This window comes from Salvia miltiorrhiza, chromosome 8, assembly GCF_028751815.1.
Source record: "Salvia miltiorrhiza cultivar Shanhuang (shh) chromosome 8, IMPLAD_Smil_shh, whole genome shotgun sequence".
Classification (NCBI taxonomy): Eukaryota; Viridiplantae; Streptophyta; class Magnoliopsida; order Lamiales; family Lamiaceae; genus Salvia; species Salvia miltiorrhiza.
The window spans coordinates 10232918-10255214 of NC_080394.1; the positions used below are offsets into that span (position 1 = coordinate 10232918).

General features: G+C 38.9%; 2 protein-coding genes across 6 annotated transcripts; one reads left to right on the forward strand and one right to left on the reverse strand.

The window, feature by feature from the left end:
- Positions 1–1610: 1610 nt before the first annotated feature.
- LOC131000933 (uncharacterized) lies at positions 1611–3756 on the reverse strand. Of its 4 annotated transcripts, XM_057927089.1 has the most exons (4): positions 3405–3697; positions 3089–3204; positions 2779–2847; positions 1611–1949 (listed from the first exon to the last, which is right to left on the reverse strand). In XM_057927089.1, exons 1-3 carry the CDS (start codon positions 3560–3562, stop codon positions 2825–2827), a joined length of 297 nt encoding a protein of 98 aa, XP_057783072.1. In that variant the 5' UTR covers positions 3563–3697; the 3' UTR covers positions 1611–1949; positions 2779–2824. The 4 variants fall into 4 exon arrangements, with proteins under 4 accessions (XP_057783072.1, XP_057783073.1, XP_057783070.1 ...); XM_057927090.1 differs by lacking the exon at positions 2779–2847 and having other exon boundaries at positions 3405–3756; XM_057927088.1 differs by lacking the exon at positions 1611–1949 and having other exon boundaries at positions 2776–2847; positions 3047–3204; positions 3405–3698.
- Positions 3757–12034: 8278 nt separating this feature from the next.
- Positions 12035–21121, forward strand: LOC131000898 (transcription factor bHLH113). 2 transcript variants are annotated; one of them, XM_057927038.1, is made up of 5 exons: positions 12035–12582; positions 12671–12787; positions 19691–19759; positions 20223–20303; positions 20683–21121. In XM_057927038.1, the coding sequence occupies exons 1-5, from the start codon at positions 12346–12348 to the stop codon at positions 20833–20835; spliced, it is 657 nt and encodes a 218-aa protein (XP_057783021.1). In that variant the 5' UTR covers positions 12035–12345; the 3' UTR covers positions 20836–21121. The 2 variants fall into 2 exon arrangements, with proteins under 2 accessions (XP_057783021.1, XP_057783020.1); XM_057927037.1 differs by having other exon boundaries at positions 12036–12582; positions 20163–20303.
- Positions 21122–22297: the final 1176 nt, after the last annotated feature.

Genomic DNA, 22297 nt, shown 5'->3' on the forward strand with positions numbered 1-22297 from the left:
ATTTTGAGCACCAAGAGTTGTCTGATTTTATGCCATAAATGGAAACACATGGGAATTCCATTAGCTCAAGACTGCAGCTTCAAAGTCAGATTTCCTCATCATTACTTTCTGCTTATCTCTACATGTGAAGTTTTGCCAGATCTTGAATCAAGTAACGTGTATAAATAAAATGATACACAAGAAAGAAACTCATGTAATGTGACAATATTTATTTTGATGAGTTTAGAAGTTCAGTATTCCTTCAATAGCAGCACTACCAGCTTTTGAGTTTAGTGATGTGAAAGTAGAACGCTGTGGCTCACCTCTCTCTCTCTCTCTTGTTTGTTTTTATTTTCGTATACAATGCATAATCCTCAAAGGTCCCATTTCGATCCCAAACAGTCCTTGGCCTCCCACACCTTTTTTATAAAACACAAAATAATAAAAAATAAATTTGGTTTTATCTGATTTTGTTTAGTCCTTTTTATTTGGACACCTGAGTCCTAACAGCATGCCTAGTGCCTATGATATATATAATTGATGATATAGGACGTAGCTCGATCGCTCCAAGACAAGATATATCATAAACTTTATCATGTGTAAGGCATAAATTGGTGGGGAATGTTTGAACAGAAATAACCTCTACAGCATATGAAAGGACCACTTCACAAAATATCATGCCACAGCCACAGTGCTATGTGCCCATTTTCGTCAATCCCTTTTTTCTTTGGAATTCTGAATAAGCTCCTCGCATAACTATTTCAATTAATTTATTATCTCTAAAAAAAACTATAGTTGTCCAATACAAATCGCACAGAGATTTACACCCCTATTGAGTGACTTGAGTCTTTGCCAAATATCCAAGAGTAGAACAAAGCAAAGTTGGCTTGAATTCAAGATTTCAAGTTGACCAATTTTTGGGTAACTAGTTGAATGTCATAATTCCCTCTGGACTTCATGCAAGTTGCTGGGAAGTTTATTATGGTATCCACATATGTACTACATGATTCTAGTTTTATGGCTCCACTTGAGAAAATATCTAACATTTCTAGCTTTTAAATTTTACTAAGAAAAATACTTGATTTTATAAATTGAATACTAAAATTCATTGTTCGGTGCCTGTTTTTAGATACAAGCATATACCTAGTATATATTTATATAGCAATATAAAGTCGATTGCGGAGACAACTACTTCCTACCAAGGTTACATCACAAACATTGCACACTATAGCCTTATTAGAAGACTTTTAGATTACCCAAGCACTGTAGCTTTGTAAGGGTGGGTGACAGGGTACGAATTCCATTCCCCTCGTCCCCCAATTCAAGAAAAAAGAAGACTTAGATTTGATTGGCTTCAACAATTTGTGGACGGAGGGAGTAGAATTCTTAGCAGTTCACACTGAATTTCATTGTACAGAGGCATCCCTAGTAGAATAAGCCATGCGTTGTGGGATTAAAGCCATCTAAAAGGAATTCAAAATAGATGCCACACAGTCACAGACCCTAGTAGAATTGAACACTATCTTTTGCCAACTAAAATGGTGGTCACGAAAAAACAACAGCTTAAGTTGGCGGCAAAGTTTCAACATCCGAGACTACAAGCACTAGATGTATAACTAATGGTAGTGTGGTGCAGAGCAAAAGTAAAACTTCAAATTAAAAGGGAAAAGAAAGTTGACAACCGTATTGCCAATGCTCTATATGTAAACACAAAAGTCGAAAAAGCATGATGAATCAAACTCCAATATACAGTTCAAGCATGTGCAGGCATGAATAATGCAGCACTTTTGAGTGTCTCAGAATTTAACACATTAAGCCACTAATTGCAATTCAGTCTGCAAAGGCAAGGAGGGAATGACCTATCTTTATTTGTTTTTCCTATGTAATGAGGGAAAGTTCCAGGAAGACACACCAACCGACCAAGATCTTTGAGCTCCTAATGTGCCAGACCCAGAGATGCATTCAAGTACCTGCCACAGCGTAAGATGAGTAAATGACAATCGCAGAGAAAAAGTCTGAAACTGTGTTTATCTTATACAAAACAGAGTATTTAAGCGTATTAAGTTAATTTACACAAGACATGCTTGCTGAGCTGTTTCACACTCCAAGGGAGAGTAGCATGTAGAGCCACTTGTTACTTGAGCACTATGATAGTGGTGCAGAACAGACAATGAGAAAGTGAGTAAGGAACTCCAATCTAATTACGATAGACTGATAGAGTCTGTATGAAACTAATGAAGATCTTGCCATCTTTCTACATACACGAATTGGGTAACGCTAGGCCAGAAAGGATCAATTTATGGTATTCCATTTTTTCACATATGAGACCACCAAGTCAAATCAGCATAACATACAAGAATTCAATCTCCTTAATTTCAATGAAACATCTTGTGCCAAAGCCCAAAAAAATGAAAAAAACTACTGCAAAATCCGTGTATATCAAACCTTTTCGTTATTTAGTATACAAGTCTTTAATATTTGATAACTAGTAACTAAGGCATTCACAGCAATTGTTTACTTTGCACGACTCTGAACATATATTCTTGACACGCGCACACAAACGTGATGATCATAGACTCAACCAGCAATACAACTTCCATAACGACATTGAAGCCAGAAGAACATAGTTACTTTAAGCGTTAATCATACTCAGCCCTAGCATATATATTGCATATTTGTTAAAATGTAAAGAATAAAAAAAATAGATTTTACAAAAATAAAAAGTTAAAAAAGCATGATTTTGTGTCTTCTACTTTCTAAGTTCTTCGAACTACAATTCAAAGAATAAAATTAACCTACAAGGTAGTGTCAGGGAGCCTTTGATTGTCGGGAAGCGCGGCTGAAATCACCCATCTTTTCCAATCCTCCCTATCAATCCCAATCATTCCAAATCTCTTTATCAACCGAATTCGACAAAGTTAAATATAATTCAAATACCCCAAACTTTATCTCATGGGTGATTGCATATTTGCATTTGGTTACACTAATAGGAGGATTCAGAAAAAATCCAGTTCCTTTAGGAACATTTATCACAATGACTATCCTCAAACAACAGTATTTGACTCACAAAGAAACTACTAGCGATCTTGACAAGAACGGCGGAAGGTACCGTGGGACAGCTCACAGAAAGCCCGCACGTTGAGAGCCAAATGTGAAGTCAGCTGTACTCCGGCCATGCTACTCAGTGGAAGCAACGACTGCGCACATCCAAGTTCCCCCAATGTCCTGTAACGCCAATAATAATTCGATAACCAAAATATCCAAGTTCAACAAAGAGTAAAAATTAAAATGATAACAATCCAATCATGAAAGTGAGACAATTAGGCAAATTCAGCGAGCAAAATGTAGCAATTCTGGTCATTCACAGGATCATGAAACCCTTATGCAGGTAGAAAATGTATAACATTATCAGCATTAAATCTGACCTGGGGTTGGAGAAGGAGAGGCGGCGGGGCCGTAGGCGAGGGGTGACGAACGGGGAAGAAAGGAGGCGGGTTGGGGCGGAGAGTGGCGGCGAAGAGCGGAAGGCGGAAGCCCTTGCTGTGGAGATGAGAGATCTGGAAAGCGAACCACGCCAAGCCATTGTTGTTGTGTTCGTGTGGAATTTGGGGGAAAAGCTAGGGTTTTTGTCTAGGGTTTTAGAAATGATTTTGGTAATTTTGGGTGGAGATAGGTCGTTGTACTCGTTCGCCCTTTTTTTTCACTTTCTACTATACAAGGGATAGAGAGATGGACAGATAGGATTAGATCGCACAAAAATTCACTAAATTCTGAAATAATTGTTTATAGGGCATTAGATAAATAAAATCACGAAATATTTTAAATTTGTAATTTTAACGTGACCTTTGAAGTGTAGCGAATTAAATCATCACTTTTTTAATTTCTACAATTCCGTTCACCTAATTTTTTTCGATCGCCAAAATATTGAATTGGAGCTTACCTGGATTAGTAAAAACGACGTCGTTTTTCTTAGACATAAACGATATCGTTTCATACAGTTTCAATTAAAAAATTCTCCATGTATTGTATCATATATTTGCATCGTAATTTTCAATATCCAACAATTTTATAGAAAATAAAATCGTAACATGAATAATATGTGGCAAACTAATCTACGTAAACTCCAACTCAACAATCCAACGACAAAAAAAAAAATTTGGGGGGACGAAATTGAAAAGATAGTAATTTAATTTGTCACACTTCAAAAGTCATGTTAAAATTGTAAATTCGAAATAGTTCATGATTTTATTTGCCAAAATCCCTTGTTTATAATCTATAATTTATTAAAAAGAGAATTTTTAATTTAAAATCATTTCAATAAAGATTTAATGATAATTTTATAAATTAAAGAGATATTAATATCTTAAGCTATGTAAAATTTATATTTATTACATGAAAATCAAATTAACCGACTACTAGTCCCTCAACTAATCGTCACTAATCTTTAAATTTTAAATTTCTCAAATTTAATTTCCTCATGTTTTTTTGTCATTTTTTTGATAAAGATATTTTTTTTTTCATTTTCAATTAATTATATTTTGAATGAAATATATAATACATCTTAAATGAAAGATAATAAAAGTACCTTTTAATATTTAAAAATGAATTTAAAATTAACAAGCTGTGTTAGTTTAAACATATTAAATAATTTAATCATTTTTATTTTTTTCGTAATTTTAATTTTAAATTATGTGGTTCTAAAAAAATATAATATGACTACGTAATTATTATAAAATAAGTAGCATATTATAATATAGAAACGCTAAATTAATATATAATCTCATTTAACATATTTAATTTCTTTTATTTTTTAAATTTTAGTTTAATATATTTTATTTTAATTATAACTATTATTGTGTATCACACGAAAAGGTTAGTATAGCTAACTTTTTAATATTTAATTTAATTTTATAGTGAACGCAATGTGGTTGTCCTGAACTCTAGGTGGACTTTATTGAAATCAAATGTGAAAGAACCTTCAAGAAAAATGTAATGAAATTACCTAAATAATTGAATGAAGTATGCATATATTTTGTTTCAAAAAACTGTAATTAAATAAATAAAAAAGACAAAAAATAAAGTACAAACTTAACTTGGACATACTCGGGTTCGAGGGGAGAAGAATAGCAACGAACTCGATTAGAGTGATGGAGCTACCGCCCCCATCTTAATTAATAGGGTTATTGGCGCCTAAATACACCAACTTTGGCGATAGTTTGGTTTTGCACATGAATTTTGAAAGGTGTAAAAAAATACATGAACTTTAATGTTGTAGCAATTTTATCACAAATTCAAATATTAGATATTCAAACTCCATAAAAATCTTACGATTTACGAATTTAGAGATGTCTTATACGATATCTTTTAGAGATGTCCTATACGGTGTCATTTTTTAAAATGTCCGATGAATACACGTTGATATTTTGATTTGTCACGTTAGCTTTAATTTGAGAATAAATTGAATTTGTGACATCGTATTGGACACCTCTAAAAGATATCGTATAATACATCTCTAAACTCGTAAATCGTAAGATTTTTATGGAGTTCGAATATCTTATATTTGAATTTGTGATAAAATTTTTACAACATTAAAGTTCATGTATTTTTTTGCACCTTTCAAAGTTTATGTGCAAAACCAAACTACCTTCAAAATTGGTGTATTTAGGTGCTAATAACCCTAATTAATATAAATACACTGAATTAATAATAAGAATATAAAAATGCCTAAATCTTACCCCACTAAAAACTAAAATAAGTGGGGGCAAATTTTTTACCCCTCGGATCATGGGGTTTGGCTTTGCCTTGTTTAAGAGTTTATAAATTGTTAAAGTATTTTGATAATTGAACTTATAAATTATTGAAAAATTTTTGAGTTATAGAAAGAAAATCATAGTTAAAGATGAAAAATCAAAGTGATAAACTGGAAAGGTATTTGATGAAAATAATAAACGATAATAAAATTATTTTTTTTCTCTTAATCAACACCTTGACGAAATTAAATAAAATGAAATCTTTTTTTTTTTTTTTGAGAGAGGAAATAGTAAAATGAACACTACTAACACCCCAAAATTCCCATTTTAGCCTCAATGTGTTGTTGGGCTCTATAGAGTCCGGGACACTAGACCAGCCCAATAAGATACATTCTGGAAAAAGGAATTTATAGTACACATTTTCGATATACTAAGGAGACCAAATCCAAAAAAGGAGCATTAGAATACAAGATGGCACAGGTAGATCCACAACACAAAATAACTAGGATATAAAAATAAATAAGCTTAGATGTCACAAGCTGAGAAAGATCAGAGATGGCTCTATATGCAACAATTTTTTATAGTAAGCTAAGCTATGATGAAACCAAACTCTGCAGTCTGATTCTGCACAACGCAAATAATAAAATCTTGGTATTAAACTCAAATACCAGTTATTGGGCCTCAAGAAAACTACCATAATTGAAATTTGGGTAATTTTAAATACAGCCCCCAATTTTTTCACTATAGCCTCTTATTTTAAAAAATTATAAAAATAATTATGATTGTACTCCCTCCGTCCCAAACGAAATGTCTTATTTCTTTTCGGCACAGAGATTAAGAAATGTGTATAAAGTAGATAAAGTGGATTGATGTAAATTATTTAAATACTCCCTCCGTCCACGAAATGAGTACCCATATTTCCTTTTTCGTCCGTCCACGAAATGAGTACCCATTTCCCTTTTTGGCAAGTGTACCCCACACATCTCTTTAATTAATACACTAAAAAAGTGGGACCCTTAAACTATTCACACTACACTCCATACATTTCTTAAAACCCGTGCCGTCCACAAATGGGTACTCATTTCGTGGACGGAGGGAGTATTAAGTATAGAGAGGGAGTGTATTGCCAAAAAAGGAAACATGACATTTCGTTTGGGACAGCCCAAAAAGGAAAACATGACATTTCGTTTGGGACGGAGGGAGTACTATTTTATCCTTACAGCTCCTAAATTAAATTTTTTACATAAAACTTATTATTATAGCCCCTAAAATTCACGTCTTCTATTATTCGCTTCATGTTTTGATTTCTTCCTCCACAGCAGAGCATAGTATTTCGACAATCAGCAGAGCCCAAAAAACTGTAAACAAAATAGAGACCTGATGAGAATTTTTTGCCGTATCAAACATCCACTCATATCCACAGGACAACATAGAGAACAACTTTTCAAATCATTAAAATAAGTGAGAACCAAGAACAATACCTGTTTTTTTTTTTTTTTTTGTGCACAAGAAGATGAGAGTTCGCCGGCATTTGATGTCTGCTAAATATAATACTAGTAGTACTATACTCAAGATTTCAGATGGAAAAAGTATGCCTCATAATTCTTGAAGTTGTATTCATTAGAAAAGATGAGTAATTACATAGTTGAAGAAAAAGAATAATTAAAAATCCAACATGAACACAACACTATGGAATGATGAAAAGATATCATCAAAGAGAGAGAGAGAGAGAGAGAGAGAGAGTTTATTTCGTAATTTGGGGAAATATGGAGATTTTATTTTGTACGTATTATTTTGGGGGCTATAAAATCGTTTAATTTGGGGGCTGTAGCATGTAGGGAGAAAATAGTCCTATTATTTTTATAATTATTATTTTATTAATAAGGAGCTACAGTGAGTAAAATAGGGGCTATGAATAAAATTACCCTTGAAATTTTTGAATTAATTATTTACCAATCCTCGTCCCACCCCACTCATTGTTGTTGTACTCAGGGGACGGAGCGGAGCCACCAAGGGATTAGGGTGGGCTTCACTCATTGTTGTTGTGCCTAGGACTAGGAGTAGAGCGATACGCAGGCTAAGGTAGGTTAAAGTTCAGATGAATGTCTCACCAAATTTATTCATTTTCAACGAATACCCTTTATATATATATATATATGAGATATAGCGGAATATAATAAAACAAAATGCATCGTCACCCAAAAATATTCAGAGCATCGCGTATCCACGTCTTTTTTCTTCCCTTTCTTAATTTTTTTTTACATAAATAAATAAAGAAATTTAAAAATCTCATGATAATGAACTCGAACCCAAGACCTCAACTTTTACCGCACCATCGCATTGCACCTTGCCATACTAGAGCTGGTGAGCTTGACCTTGCCACAAAGTCCTTTTACATATTCAAATTGAGAGCATGTTGCTGCAGTTCGTCTCGTTATGTTGAGGAATTCAATTTGCTTGTGGTCATTTTTAGAATTTCATTAACAATTGATAACGATAAGATCTTTCAATATTTTCAATCGATGAGTATATGTCAACATCAATATTATTTTTTCAAACATAAACAACTAGGTCACTAAATATGTATTCTTAGGTTATTTGTAATATATTAAAATTATTTAATCTATAAAAATATTGATTGCTAATATTTTACTATTATACTTGTTTTTCTAGAGGAAAAAAAAACTATACAAACTGCCTGAAAATTTGGCTAGGTACAATACAAGATCAGCCCCCGACGAGCAGTTCCGGCTCTAGCCATTGATTGTACCATTTCCATAATTAACCATTCTCACTGAGTTCGTTTCACTCAATTCTAATTCTCTATATCATAATAATCTATGTTTCACTATGCTCTACTATTAAATTAAATATTTTAATAAAATTTATTATAATATAATTAAGTGTTAATATTCCTTAATAACCAATTTTCTTAATAAAAGGTGTGGGGGATGAATCCAACAATCACGGAAGTGACGTCAATCACGTCAGGATCGACGGGCACTAGCAACCTGAGACCACAAGTAACGTTAGAGCCCTCCGAAGAGCACCGGTGGGGGTGTCGATGGAAGGGCCTCCGACGCTCAAGTCAGTAAATAATAGTAATAAAAATCGTATTGAAAGCAATTGAAAGTAAATAAAATAGTGAATCGGATCGATTTGGTCGACGGAGTTGAAGGCGATTGAACAATGAACGAGGGCCGTTGGGTCATCCCGGTTGATCTGATCACCGGAAAACCTAAGGCTGGGAGCGTGGAGGCAGAATAGTGCTAGAGAATGTGTTGAAATGCGAATGATCGTAAGTATCAGTATGAATGTTAATGACGGCGTCCCCTCTATTGTGTTAGTGAGGTAGTATTTATAGATTATGGGGCTGCGGAGGTATGATTAGGGTTAGGGTTTGTTGGAATGCTCCTTGAAACCTTAACAGTTCCGACTTCTTCGGGGTTCACTTGCCGTAACCTTCGTTTGACCTAGTCAGCCACGTTGACTAGGTTTTCGTAAGCTTATAATCCAGTTTGTATACTTTCGTGTTGAAATATTTACTATGGCGCTGCTGCCAAAGCAGAGGGATCGTGCCTCTGCCAGAGCAGAGGGATCGTATCGCTGCCAAAACAGAGGGATCCCGCCTCCGCCAGAGCAGAGAGATCATATCGCTACCAGAGCAGAGGGATCATGTCGATAATTCCTCTGGCGAGGATTTCGCTGACTCCTCTGGCGAGGACTTCGCTGACTCCTCTGGCAAGGGTTTCGCTGATTCCTCTGGCGAGGGTTTCGCTGATTCCTCTGGCGAGGACTTCGCTGATTTCTCTGGCGAGGATTTCGCTGACCTCTGGTCAGTCGAATTTTATCCACTACAAAAGGTTAATTACAACCACAAAAATAAAAATATATTAATTCAAACCATTTTTGTATAAATAAACTATTTTATCCTTAATGAAATTATAATAAAAATATATAAAAACTAAAATAAAGGGAAAAATATATATAATTAGAAAAAAGAAATTAAAATTTAACCCCACCCACCCACCCCATTTTTCTTCTTCAGCGCAATTATCTCCGGCTCGTCGTCCCCCTCTCTACCACCTCCTTTTACTTCTTCTCTCTCGACGATGTAGGTGCTTGAGTGAAACAGGGGGGCGATGGGGGGATCGGATGGGCTGGGGTTTTGATTTTCTTTTTCTTCTTTCTAGATTTTAAATGTTGTAAATAAATTTAAAATTTACTCCCTCCGTCCCAATAAACATGGCAACATTCTTTTCGACACGGATATTAAGAAATTGAGTGTTATGTTTTAATTGAGTGGGGCCCATCAAATTATTGAGTTAATTAAAATAATTTCTTCCTCCTTCAATTTCTTCTTCATCGACTGCCACCCACCTCCGGCGAAGTCGCCGGCATCAGCCACCCACCCCCTCCTCCGGCGAAGTCGCCGCCACCCTCGTCTCCCTCTGTCCCCCTCGTCTTCCTCGTTTCCCTCCCAATTCAAGAAACAATTCACATAAACAATTCAAGAAAACAATTCAAGGAAGAAACAATTCCTCCCAAAAACAATTCGAGTGCGCCGTCGTCTTAAATCACAGATCTGGGTAAGCTTACTTTCGTGAGTTGTGAACAGGCGGTGGGCGACGGGAGTCAGGGGGGTGAGCGGTGGGCGGCGAGCGACGGGAGTCAGGCGGTGGGCGGCGGGCGGGGGTCAGAGACACCCAAACCTATTCTTCAAGGCCCCCAATCCAGGAGCGCCACCGCCGCCGCTGCTTTGCTCTGGTTCCCCAAAAATATCCGCAAAGCAGATCGGAACCCTAGGCCCCGAATCCAGGGGCCGCTGCCAACCGAAGTGCCGCCACCTGTAGGGACGAGAAGGGGAGAACGCTGGCCCTCCAAAATTGGGGCTCTCTTCCAGATCGGAGCCCTAGCCCCCAAAATCACGCGGTGAGGGAGAAGTGGCGCAGATGAGAAGAATAGTGGCATCCGGCCGGAGGGGCGAGAGGCGGCGGCGGCGGCCGGAGGGGCGAGAGGCGGCAGCGGCGGCCATGGGGGTGGCATCCCGCCGGAGAAGAAGAGACAATGGAGAAGGGGCTGTTGTGTGCGTTTGTGTGTGTTTATTTTAAAAATGATTTAGATTTAATTCCAATTCCAATTTTAATCAAATTAGGGTTTACTTAGTGACTCAATTAGTGGCCCTAATTAAGTTAAAATTTTCCTTATTTAGAAAGTGGCCAACTTTAATGGGACAGACCAAAAAGAAAATGTGGCCAACTTTAGTGGGACGGAGGGAGTATTATTTAAAGAGTCTGCCAAAAAGAGACAAATGTAATGTACTAATACTTTCTATGTTCTAGTAATAACAATGATTTTTTTTTTTGTGCCCCATTTAAAAAAAAATTATTTTCTCAGATAAAAAGTTATGGCCTACACTTCAATATTATTTTTATTATTTAATAACTAATTTTTCTAATAATTATGTCAAATAATAACAAGTGTTTAATGGAACGGAAGGAATATAATATAATAATGATGAGATAAAAATAAAATAAAATAGAACGGTCTTTTAATATAGAAAACGAGAGTGATGAAGAGCATCAAAAAATGTGGTCAAATGCATGTTGCTTTGGAAGTTGGAGAGAAGAAGATCGAGGGACGAGGAGTGTGTGTTGGAGAAATAGACATAGGGGCATGGACCAAAGATGTCTGCTAATGCAATTCCCATTTACATACAATTATTATTATTATTATTATTTGTGAAAAGACTGTTTGTTGTCTCTTCCACACTTACTTACGCTTTCTCTCATGCTTCCCCACACGTGTACCCATATTTTAAAAGTTTAATTTTATATTTTAATAGTGATAAATAATATAGTTATTACCTAAAAAAAAACTAATATAGTTATAAAATTATAATGTGATAAATTTCATAACAAGCAATACTAATTAACTCCCCCAGAGTCAAAAAAAGAAGAAGCAATACTAACTAAATATGTGCGTATATTAGTATAATAATATAATGGTTAATATATAAAACAGGCACTTCTCAGGTTGAAATTCATTACGTAAACTTTAAAATTTTATTTATTTATTAAAAAAAAAGGTAGGATTGAAGGTATATGGAAACGAGGAATTGGAACATACATGTTTCCGTCATTGATGAGTCATGCCATGCATGCAAGACGAGTGGGCCACATTCAGTGGAACTCAGCCATAGCTTCTGCCACGCCCTACCATTCCTATACCGGGTCCGGACCCCCCGGGTCAGCGGGTACGGGTCGTCGTCCCGCTTTGGATAAATAAAGCACGGTTTTCTCGGGTGGCTTTGGAAGTTTGACTGTGAGACGACGACAATACCGAAGCCCCTCATCTTGCTGTCGCCTCATCTTCCTCCTTCAAATGCTGTATAGAGAGAGAAAGAGCCACCATTGTTTCTAGAGAGAGACTACTATACTACTACTATTGTTTGAAAAACACAACACATTAATAGAGGATAGCCTAGCTATAGCTACCCAGATATGTATGTATGTATGTATGTATATATATATATAGGCCTCCGTGTTTTCCTTTGGTTTTCTCTCTCTAAAATCTGATCTAATCTAAAAAGAAGAAAAGGAAGGTTCCGGCATCAATGGCGGGTAATACCGGGTTCGGGGATGACCCGTTAGCTCCCGGGTGCTACTCTCAGCTTCTTTTCAGCGATGAGGTTTCCGGTCTGGAAACGGATGGCTGCTTCGGCTTAACTTCTTCCTTCTCGTCTGATGATAATAACAACGCTCCCAAAATGCTGTGTTTTGGTGATTACGCCAATGCCAAGCACAAACCCGGACTCGCATGCATGCCCGATCCTCCACCCAAAAATATCAATGTCACTACTATCTCTATATATATATTCTCCACTACGCCATCTCTCTCTCTCTCCCTCTCATTTTTATTTTTATTTTTTGATGGTGCAGAAGAAGAGAAACGGGTCGGGTACTCGGAGTGCGGGGGGCTGTCGCGGAGCCCCGACAGGTATTCAGAGGAATGGTAAGAAGGCGAAATCGGAAAATTCCACCGGCGGCCATGCAAAGGTGTGTTTTGAATGCTAATTTGTTTCAGTCTAAGTGCTCGTTTGGTTCAAGTAGAGGAATGGAAAGGGAATGGAATCAAATAAAGAAGTGGAATGGTAACAATAACCATTACTTTTATTGAGTGTTTGTTTTAACAATGGAAATGAATCATTAGTAAGGGATTCCCTTTCTTTTGTTTCCCCTCTATTTTGAGGGGTAACAAATTGGGTGATTGTGTTACCTTCAAGTAAAGGTAATGATTATCCCATTACCCAAACCAAACAACAAGTAATGGATTCAATTACTTGATTCCCTTTCCAACCTCTAAAAACACCCAACCAAACGTGGGCTAAATTGTTACTAGTATTTCTTAATGTGCTCGTTAATCTACAAAAAAAATGTGGTTTTAATGATTTGTTGAAATAGGTGGTTAAGAAAGAGAGCTCCTAGAAAAACATGCATCGTTTGACACCGAAGAGCTTCTTGGAGAAGTGGATTTAACAGAAATGGGGCTCAGCAACACAGTTTCTGCCGATCCAGATATGCTTCAAGATCTTTGTTTTGCTGATCTCACATCTGCTTAACTAGCTAGATCCAGACGCCATTTCCAGACGCCGCCAGATCCAGACGCTCACGCCAGATCCATCTCTCCTTCAAGTGCCGCAACACCGCTCACGCACCACCGCCATTTCTCCTTCAAGTGCCGCACCACCGCTCACGCCATTTCCGCCGCCGCCAGATCCAGACGCTCACTCCAGATCCAGACGCCAGATCCATCTCCGTCAGCCGACCCTGCACCAGTCCGCTTTTAAACTCTTTCTCAGTCAGCCGCGCTGTCCGGCGTTCACCTTCCTCCGCCGTCAGTTCGCCGAGCCCAGCGCGTCGTCTTCGTTCAAACCTACTCCAAATTCCCTGCTTGAGGCAGTAGCTGCCTCTTCTCTCCGAGCTCAACCGCACATCGCAAGCCCAATACACGCAGCAGCAGACCGGCGCAATCCGCTCCCAGCAGATCTCCGATTGGCTCCCAGCTGACCTTCGCAGCAGCACACCGACGCCGTTCGTGAAACACCCAGCAATTGGCTCTCAGCAGAACTCCGTCGCCAAGTTGACACATTCGTAGCTGCAGTCGTGCAGATCTGAGACAGCAGCAGACCGGCGATTGTCCAATCTCGGATCTTTGTGAAATTGGATTGAGCCGATGTGATTTTTTCTGCTGTCAAATTCATTGGTGGTTTAAATGGAATGGAGAGAGGTGAGGAAACGAAGGGCTGGCCAACCTTTTTCCGAGAGAACTCCGACACGACACCAAAGATACCCAAACCCTAGGAACACAAGCCTCAGTTCGAGAAGAACCTTTTATGGAACAGATGGTGGTAGATTTGGGCGGCAATCGACGAGGGGAGAGTGGAATGGGAGGGATAAGGCGATCACCACTTTCTTCGTCAACAATTTGCCAGACGGCTGCAGCGCGGATTTCCTGAGAAGAAAGTTTGCCACGGTCTTGGAACCTACCGAAGTTGTTTGTCCAAAAAAGAGGGATTTGCGTGGGAAAGCTTTCGGTTTTGTTAGGTTCGGGGGGGTGAGTTTTCCCGATAAGTTGCTTGCGGATCTTAACACGTTATGGATCGGCAGCTATAAAATCAGGGTCTACAAACCAAGGTTTGAGAGAGAACTGAGGGCTGAAAGGCGGGAGGATCCGAAGCCTGATAAGAGTCAGGAGAAAGCGCGTGTTTTTGAGAGAGCGGACAGGAAAGCTGGAATTTCCTTTAAAGATATTCTCACGGGAAACGAAGGAAAGGAGACACGAGCGGAAGAAGTACTTCATTTCAAGCCAACGGATGAGGAGAAAGCTTGGATACAGGGGGCGGTTACCGGTCTTCTGAAAAAGGAGTTCTTGTGGGAAGAGGTCAAAGACGAAATCATGGGAGAATGTTCGGGGAAACTGAAAGTGTCGACAATTGGAGGGAATCTCGTTCTCCTTCAGAGTGCATGCGGAGATCCAACTGAAGAAATCCTTAAAGAGATGGACGAATGGTTTCGGTTCTGGTTCTCGTGGAGTAGGAAATGGAAGATTGGCGATGTTTCGCATCAAAGAGTGGTCTGGACCAAATGGGTGGGTGTGCCTTTACATGCATGGAATCCTCGTTTCTTCAACGATGCATGTGCTAGCTTTGGTGTGGTTCGTAAAATTCATGAAGGCACCGCGACAAAGGAAAAGTTCGATGAAGCCTTCATTCAGGTTGCCACGGGCCTCCATTCATGCGATAGACTTTTGGATTGCGTGATCGAGGGGACGTGTTTCAAAATTCGTGTCGAGGAGGTCCGAGATGCACCCAATCTCTGCGTCAGATGTCAGGCGGAGGAGGAGAGGACGGAATCGGACTCCGATTGGTCTTCGGAGGATGTCTCAACGGGGCCGGCAGATGCTATTATCGAGGATGACGAAAAGCATTTTTACAAAGGCGGCAGCGTTTCATTGTCCCAAGAAACAGTCTATTCGATTCCAACATTGTGTGAGGGGGGTAGAACCGAGGGCCCAACTGAAGGGCAGTCCAGTAAAGAAGAGGAAGGCCCACATCATCTAGAAAGTGGCCCAGGAGATAAGGAAGCATTTTCGGCCCAACCCTTTTTTGACTCTTGCTGTTTGGTCTCCCCGAGCCCCCAAACAAGTGGAAAATCAGCATCTCTTTTTGTGGAAGAAGTCACAGTGGGAAGGGAAGATGGATTTGCGGGAGGTCAGGTAGGAGAGAGTTCATTTTGTCAAGTTTTTGCCAAACAAACGAGGCTTTCAGCCGAGTCTGGATCGGAGAAAGACAAAGAACGCGAGGGCCAACAACGACAGTCAGAAGATGAGGAGAGAAGCCTTTTTCTTCAGGAAATCAACGAGAAAGAAACCGCTGGTAAAGCTCTCGGAAATAACAAAAAGAAACAGAGCAAGAAATCGAAGAAGGTGTGCCAAATACAGGGAGAAAATAATGGATGGAGAAACTTCATTGCGGATATGGAAACCGAAAGTTTGGAAATTTGGAAATTAGGGAAAACTTTGGGGCTTTCAAGCCAACTTACAGATCAGGAGATGGCAGCGCAAATTGAGTGCCAAGAGGAAGGCGTCGTGAGGACAGAAGCTGGGAGTAAACCAAGTAAGTGTTCATGAATTTTCTATCATATAACATTCGGGGCCTTGGGAGTATTGGGAAACAGAAAGATGTTAGTGAGATTGTCAAAATGCAAAAGATTGACTTTTGTTGCCTTCAAGAAACAAAAATGACTGAGTTTGATTCCTCGGTGTGTAACTCTTGGTGGGGAATTGATAATTTTGATCTTGTGGTTCGGAATTCTGAAGGGCGGTCTGGTGGTTTGGTTAGTGCTTGGAATAAAAACGTTTTCCAAGCTTCTAGCAAATGGGACGTCAGCGGGGCTGTGGTGGTGAATGGAAAATGGGTTCAAGATGATGTTGTGTGCTGCATCATTAATGTCTATGCACCAGTTGGTTCGGAAGAGAAATCTAGACTTTGGGATGTTATAAAAAATATAGTGGAACAAAATGCCGATCGGGGTGTCTGTGTGATGGGGGATTTTAACGCAGTGCGGAAGCGGGAAGAAAGAGTTGGAAGTGGGGATTCTTATGGGGCAGCAGATGCAAGAACCTTCGACAGCTTTATCGGTAATAGCGGCCTTACAGAAATCAGATCCCAAGGGCGAAAATTTACGTGGTATAAGCCGAATGGGATGTGTAAAAGTAAATTGGATAGGTTTCTGGTTAACGACGCGTGGCTGCGTCAATGGAAGGGGTCGATGGGACGTGGTCTGCAGCGCACCATTTCGGATCATTGCCCTATTGTTTTGGTGTCAAAAGTAGAAGATTGGGGACCAAGGCCTTTCAGATTCCTCAATGTGTGGGGGACACATCCGGAGTTTGAACAACAGGTTAGGAAAGTGTGGACGGCGAACGGAATGACGGGATGGAGATGCTTCGTGGTCAGTGAAAAATTGAAGAAAATGAAAACGGAACTGAAAGAATGGAATAAATCCACTTTTGGGAATATTGATGAAAGGATACAGGTTTTGAAGATTGAATTGCAAGCTCTTGACCAGAAAGATGAAGAGCATGGAATTGAGGAGTCTGAAATCATTCGAAGAAATGAAATCCAAGCGAATATTTTCCTACAGATGAAAGACAAACAAAGGGTTTTGCAACAGCAAGCAAAGGTTCGGTGGCTCAAAAGCGGTGATCTTAACACGGGATTCTATCACCGAGCGATTCTTGGGAGAAGGAAAAAGAATGAAATCTTGGGATTATACTTTGGAAATCAGTGGGTGTCAAATCCAGGGGAGGTCAAATCCAAAGTCCGGGAACACTTCGAAGTCTTCTTCAAAAAAAGGACACGGAATCTGCCAAACCTCCCCAATGACTTCCTCAAGAAAAAACTCTCTGATGAGGAACGCAACTGGCTGTGTAGGGAGTTCGATTTGGAGGAAATCAAGGAGGCGGTGTGGAGCTGTGGTGGCGACAAGAGTCCTGGTCCAGATGGGTTCACGTTCTCCTTCTGGAAGAATGCATGGTCAACAGTAAAGGATGATCTTCTCCAAGTTCTGAAAGAGTTTTTCGAGAACGGGAGGATCCCAAAAGGAAGCAATACTTCGTTCATTGTTCTTATCCCGAAGAAGGAAGGGGCAGAGAAGCTGGATGAGTTCCGACCGATCTCCCTGATCAATAGCTTATACAAAATCATTGCAAAAATCCTTGCAGGGAGGCTGAAAATGGTGATGGGGTCTATAATCTCGGACAAACAGTGCGCTTTTATCAAAGGTCGGTTCATTCTTGATGGAGTGGTTATTCTCAACGAAGCAATTGCGGAAGCAAAGAAAAAGAAGATTGGTCGTATTTTCTTCAAGATCGATTTTGCTAAAGCTTACGACTCCGTTCAATGGGATTTTCTTGATGCTTTATTCAGTCGTATGAACTTCGATCAGAAATGGCGGAATTGGGTGAAGGGATGCCTCGATTCGGCGTCAGGCAGCGTGCTGGTGAACGGATCATCCACAGGTGTCTTCAAAATGGAACGAGGTCTTAGGCAGGGGGATCCGTTGTCCCCTTTCCTCTTTTTAGTCATCGCCGAAGGGTTAAATGCCCTGATGGAGAGAGCTACTGATCTCCAGCTCGTGGATCCGGCTGTTCTGGGGATGGATAAAATTTCTGTGTCGCATCTTCAATATGCAGATGACACAATCTTCCTGTTGGCAGCTAACGAGGGGAATGTGACTTTTATTAAAAGGATCCTTCTTCTCTTCCAATTCCTTTCAGGGCTCAAAATCAACTTCGACAAGAGCAACTTGATGGCAGTTGGTGTCGAGAATGCGTGTTTAAGGAGGTGGGCAGGTTATCTCAACTGTAAGGAGGGATCTCTTCCTTTCAATTATCTCGGTATCAAGGTTGGGGGACGGTTGAATAGCAGTGTGGAATGGAGTTGCGTCGTGGAAAAAGTGTTGAGGAAAATCAGAGGTTGGAAGAAGAAATCTCTTTCTTTGGCAGGGCGTATCGTTCTTGTGAAGTCGGTCCTTCAAGCCATCCCAGTGTTTCAATTGTCTTTTTCCTTCATTCCTAAATCGGTAATTCACGACCTCAACTCCGTTTTTGGAAAATTTTTGTGGGGGGGAAGTGGCGTGTCTAGGTCTATTGCTTGGTTCAAATGGAAAGACATGTGTGTCGACAAGCTTCAAGGGGGATTGGGCTTTCGAAACATTGAATGGTTTAACAAGGTCTTGGTGTTTAAATGGGTGTGGAGGTACTTGGTAGAGAGGGAGGCGCTGTGGGTCAGGGTGATTAAATCCTTGTACGGGGATTTGTCAAGAGAGGTGGGAGGGGAGTGGAGGGTGGAGAAAAGGGGCGGGATGAAGGGATGGTGGTCGAAAATTGTTGGGAGAGCAGGGAGGGAGGAAGAAAAGTGGTTTAGTGGCAATATTCAAAGGATTATGGGGAATGGTAGAGAGGTCAGTTTTTGGGGTGAGACGTGGGTGGGGAACAGCCACCTCAAGATCCTCTTCCCTAGACTTTTTAATCTTAGTCTCTTTAAAGATGGTAATGTGCAGGAGGCGGGGGAATGGACGGAGGAAGGATGGGTGTGGGATCTCAAGTGGCGAAGGGAGCTGAGGGAGAGGGAGAAGGAGATGGAGGAAAATTTGATGTCAGTCATTGGGACGCTTTCTCCTTGCCTAGAACTTATGGATGGCTGGAGCTGGAAGAACGCAGCGGGGGGGAACTTCTCGACCAAAGCGGCCTATGAGGAGTGCGCAAAGGCGGAAGGTGATCATATTGGGAGACACATTGTAGCTAGTGCCCAAATGTGGACGGCACCGGCTCCTCACAAAGCCAGAGTGACAGCTTGGAGAAGCATTTGTAACAGGCTGCCAACCTGCGAAAACCTTCTCAAAAGGAATGTCCTCATCCCAGCCGAAGAACAGTGGTGCAATGCATGTGTGTGGAGGGAGGAAACATCTGAACATTCTTTTCTCCATTGTCCGAAAGTCGATCGCGTGTGGGACAAAATCCATCAATGGATTGGAATGGAAACGGCTAAACCACAAAAAGTCGAAGATCATTTCATATCTTTCATTGGAGGAGGAAGAGGTAAAAGAAACAAGAACTTCCTTAAAGCTCTTTGGATTGGGACTGTTTGGCTGATCTGGAAGTATAGGAATGAGAGTAGGTTTGAGAACAAGAATTGGGAGGTGTCCAATCTTGTTAATGAGGTCAAAGGGAGGCTTTGGAGCTGGAACAAAATATTCCATGTTGTCGAGTACAATGTTTCTTTTACTTTGTGGTGCTCCAACGAGTTTGCACCACTTGTTTGATGTTTTTGGTACTCCTAGTACCACCCCAGTTTTTTAATGAATTTTTAATTGATCAAAAAAAAAAAAAAAAAGGTGGTTAAGAAAGAGAAGCTCGGTGAAAGAATAACGGCGTTGCAGCAGCTTGTGTCTCCGTTTGGCAAGGTCCGTTTGAATTCCTGATGAAATTACTATTCCGTAAACTACTATTGGGCTAGAAATATTTTTGCTAATATTCCGTTTTATTTTGTTGATTTGATTTGATTACCTCTTTTTTTTTTCCGAGTTGTGCAATCCTAGTGTACGACATTAGTATAGGGTGCGAATTAAAGCACAGTAGGTAGGTTGTAAGTCGTAACCACGTGACCAAGTCTATGAACTCAAAAGAGATGAAACAATTGTTAATTATACACGTGATGTGATGTTGTAGCATATTGGGAAAACAAAGTCAAATAACAACATTTGAAGCGGTCCCCTCTCTTATGAGTTAAATGTTGTTGGTGAAATATGAAGTGTAGAGGAGTAAAAAAAATGGATGGTGATATGAATGATAGTTGTGAATGTGCAGACGGATACAGCATCAGTGCTTCACGAGGCGTTGGGTTACATAAGATTTTTGCATGATCAGGTGCAGGTGCTCTGTTCTCCATATTTGCAGCGCTCGTCGCCCTCCTCCTCCGACGCCCCCCACAGTTGTGTATCTCTCGGGGTACGTATGTGTATATATATATATATATATATACTACTCCCTCCGTCCCGCTAAAGTTGGCAACATTCATTTCGACACGGAGATTAAGAAATTGAGTGTTATATGTTTTAATAGAGTGTGGCCTACAATTGTTGACCAAATTAGTAAGTAATTGTTGACTTAATTAAAGTAATTTTGGTATTTTTAGAAAGTGGCCTACAATTGTTGACCAAATTAGTGAGTAATTGTTGACTTAATTAAAGTAAACTTTTGCCATTTTTAGAAAGTGGCCAACTTTAGTGGGACACCCAAAATAGAAATGTTGCCAACTTTAATGGGACGGAGGGAGTAGTTGGTATTGGTATTGGTATTGATTGTTTGGGTGAAATTTAATTGACAGGATGAAATAGATAGCAAGAACAGTAGTAGCAGTGATCTGAGAAGCAGGGGACTGTGCCTGGTTCCGGTGGATCTGACCCTGCACGTAGCGGAATCCAATGGTGCGGATCTCTGGTCGTCTGCACCCATGCTCAACACTGTTTCCCCAACCTAGCTCTGCTTTCTGTCTTCACAATTTTGCGCTTTGCTCAACCACCAAAATCAAAATCAAAACAAGCGGTAAATATTATAGTATATGTAAAGTCAGATGACGAGAAGAGGTTGGGAATTCAAGCCGTCTTTTTTTTTTTTTTAATAGCCCCAATTTTTTTGTGCAAAAGTAAAACCTTGTAGGGGGCGCAACAGAATGGTGAAATGTGTATGATGGATGCTTTGATGTTTTTAGGCACTCTTTAAAACGAATTCATGTGTTGGTAATTGATGTTGCATCTCTTTCCAAATGCCCCATGTTTCAGTTTCATATTCTTTGCACTGCCACAAACCTTAATTTAATTGGTTAATTTGGTTTGTTCTTGTTAGTGGATACTTCTACACTATGTTAAGTTTGTTACTATATACATAAAGTTTTTATTTCATGCTTGTAAAATGGAGTTTGCCTAAGTGGCACTCTATAATTTCACCATTCTATTTTTCCTCAAATTTCATTTTTTTTTAAAAAAAAAATTGTTACAACCAAAGAAAGGAAAAAATTCACTCACACTGTAGCTCCTAAGGTGACTCGAACCCCCGACCTATTGGTTGGAGGTAAAACGTCTTATCAACAGACTGCGCTTCATCGTCCCTCAAATTTCATTCATTTGCAATACTTACCCTTTATATTACTTTGATTATTGGACTTGAAAAGGAATAAAGACAATCCTATTAATTAATATGATAATAATTCAATTTATAATTTGAATTTTATTTTAAATATTTTGTTAATAATACTATTTGTTTTAATTCTTCAAGCAATTCCATATTTATTTATCTAACAAATATACTTAATTTTTTCTAAAATCTAAAATCCCACATTCATTTTCTGCAAAACTTTATCAAATAAAAACTACTATAAAAGGAATATTTGTATTCTCCCATTCAATAAGGGAAAGGAAATCAATATATTAATTGGTCAAATAAATAGTTAAAATTTTATTGGCAATTTTTATTTTGTTAATTTTAAATTTCAAGTAGCTTTGTTAATTTGTATTGAAATTTGATGGCCAATTTTTATTTTTTATTATTTATTGAAAATTTTAATTTGATCAATTACTAATTTAATATGGTTCTAAAAAAAATTACTAATTTAATATTTTTTTTCAATAAAAAGATAAAAAGAAATATAATTTTGAGTAAAAAAATTACATGACTTCTTTTCACTAAGAGATAAAAGAATGTAATTTTGAGATGAAAAATTACATAAAAGTGGAACAAACAAAGTGCACGAAAAATATGTAATATCTCCAATCTCTAATCATTTGCATGAAATATAATTTTATTTTTATTGAGAATTTTAATTTGATCATTATTAATTTAATATTTTTCAATAAAAGATAAAATAATATAATTTTGAGATAAAAAAAAAATACATGACTTCATTTCAATAGGGAACAAAAAAATGTAATTTTAAGATTTAAAAT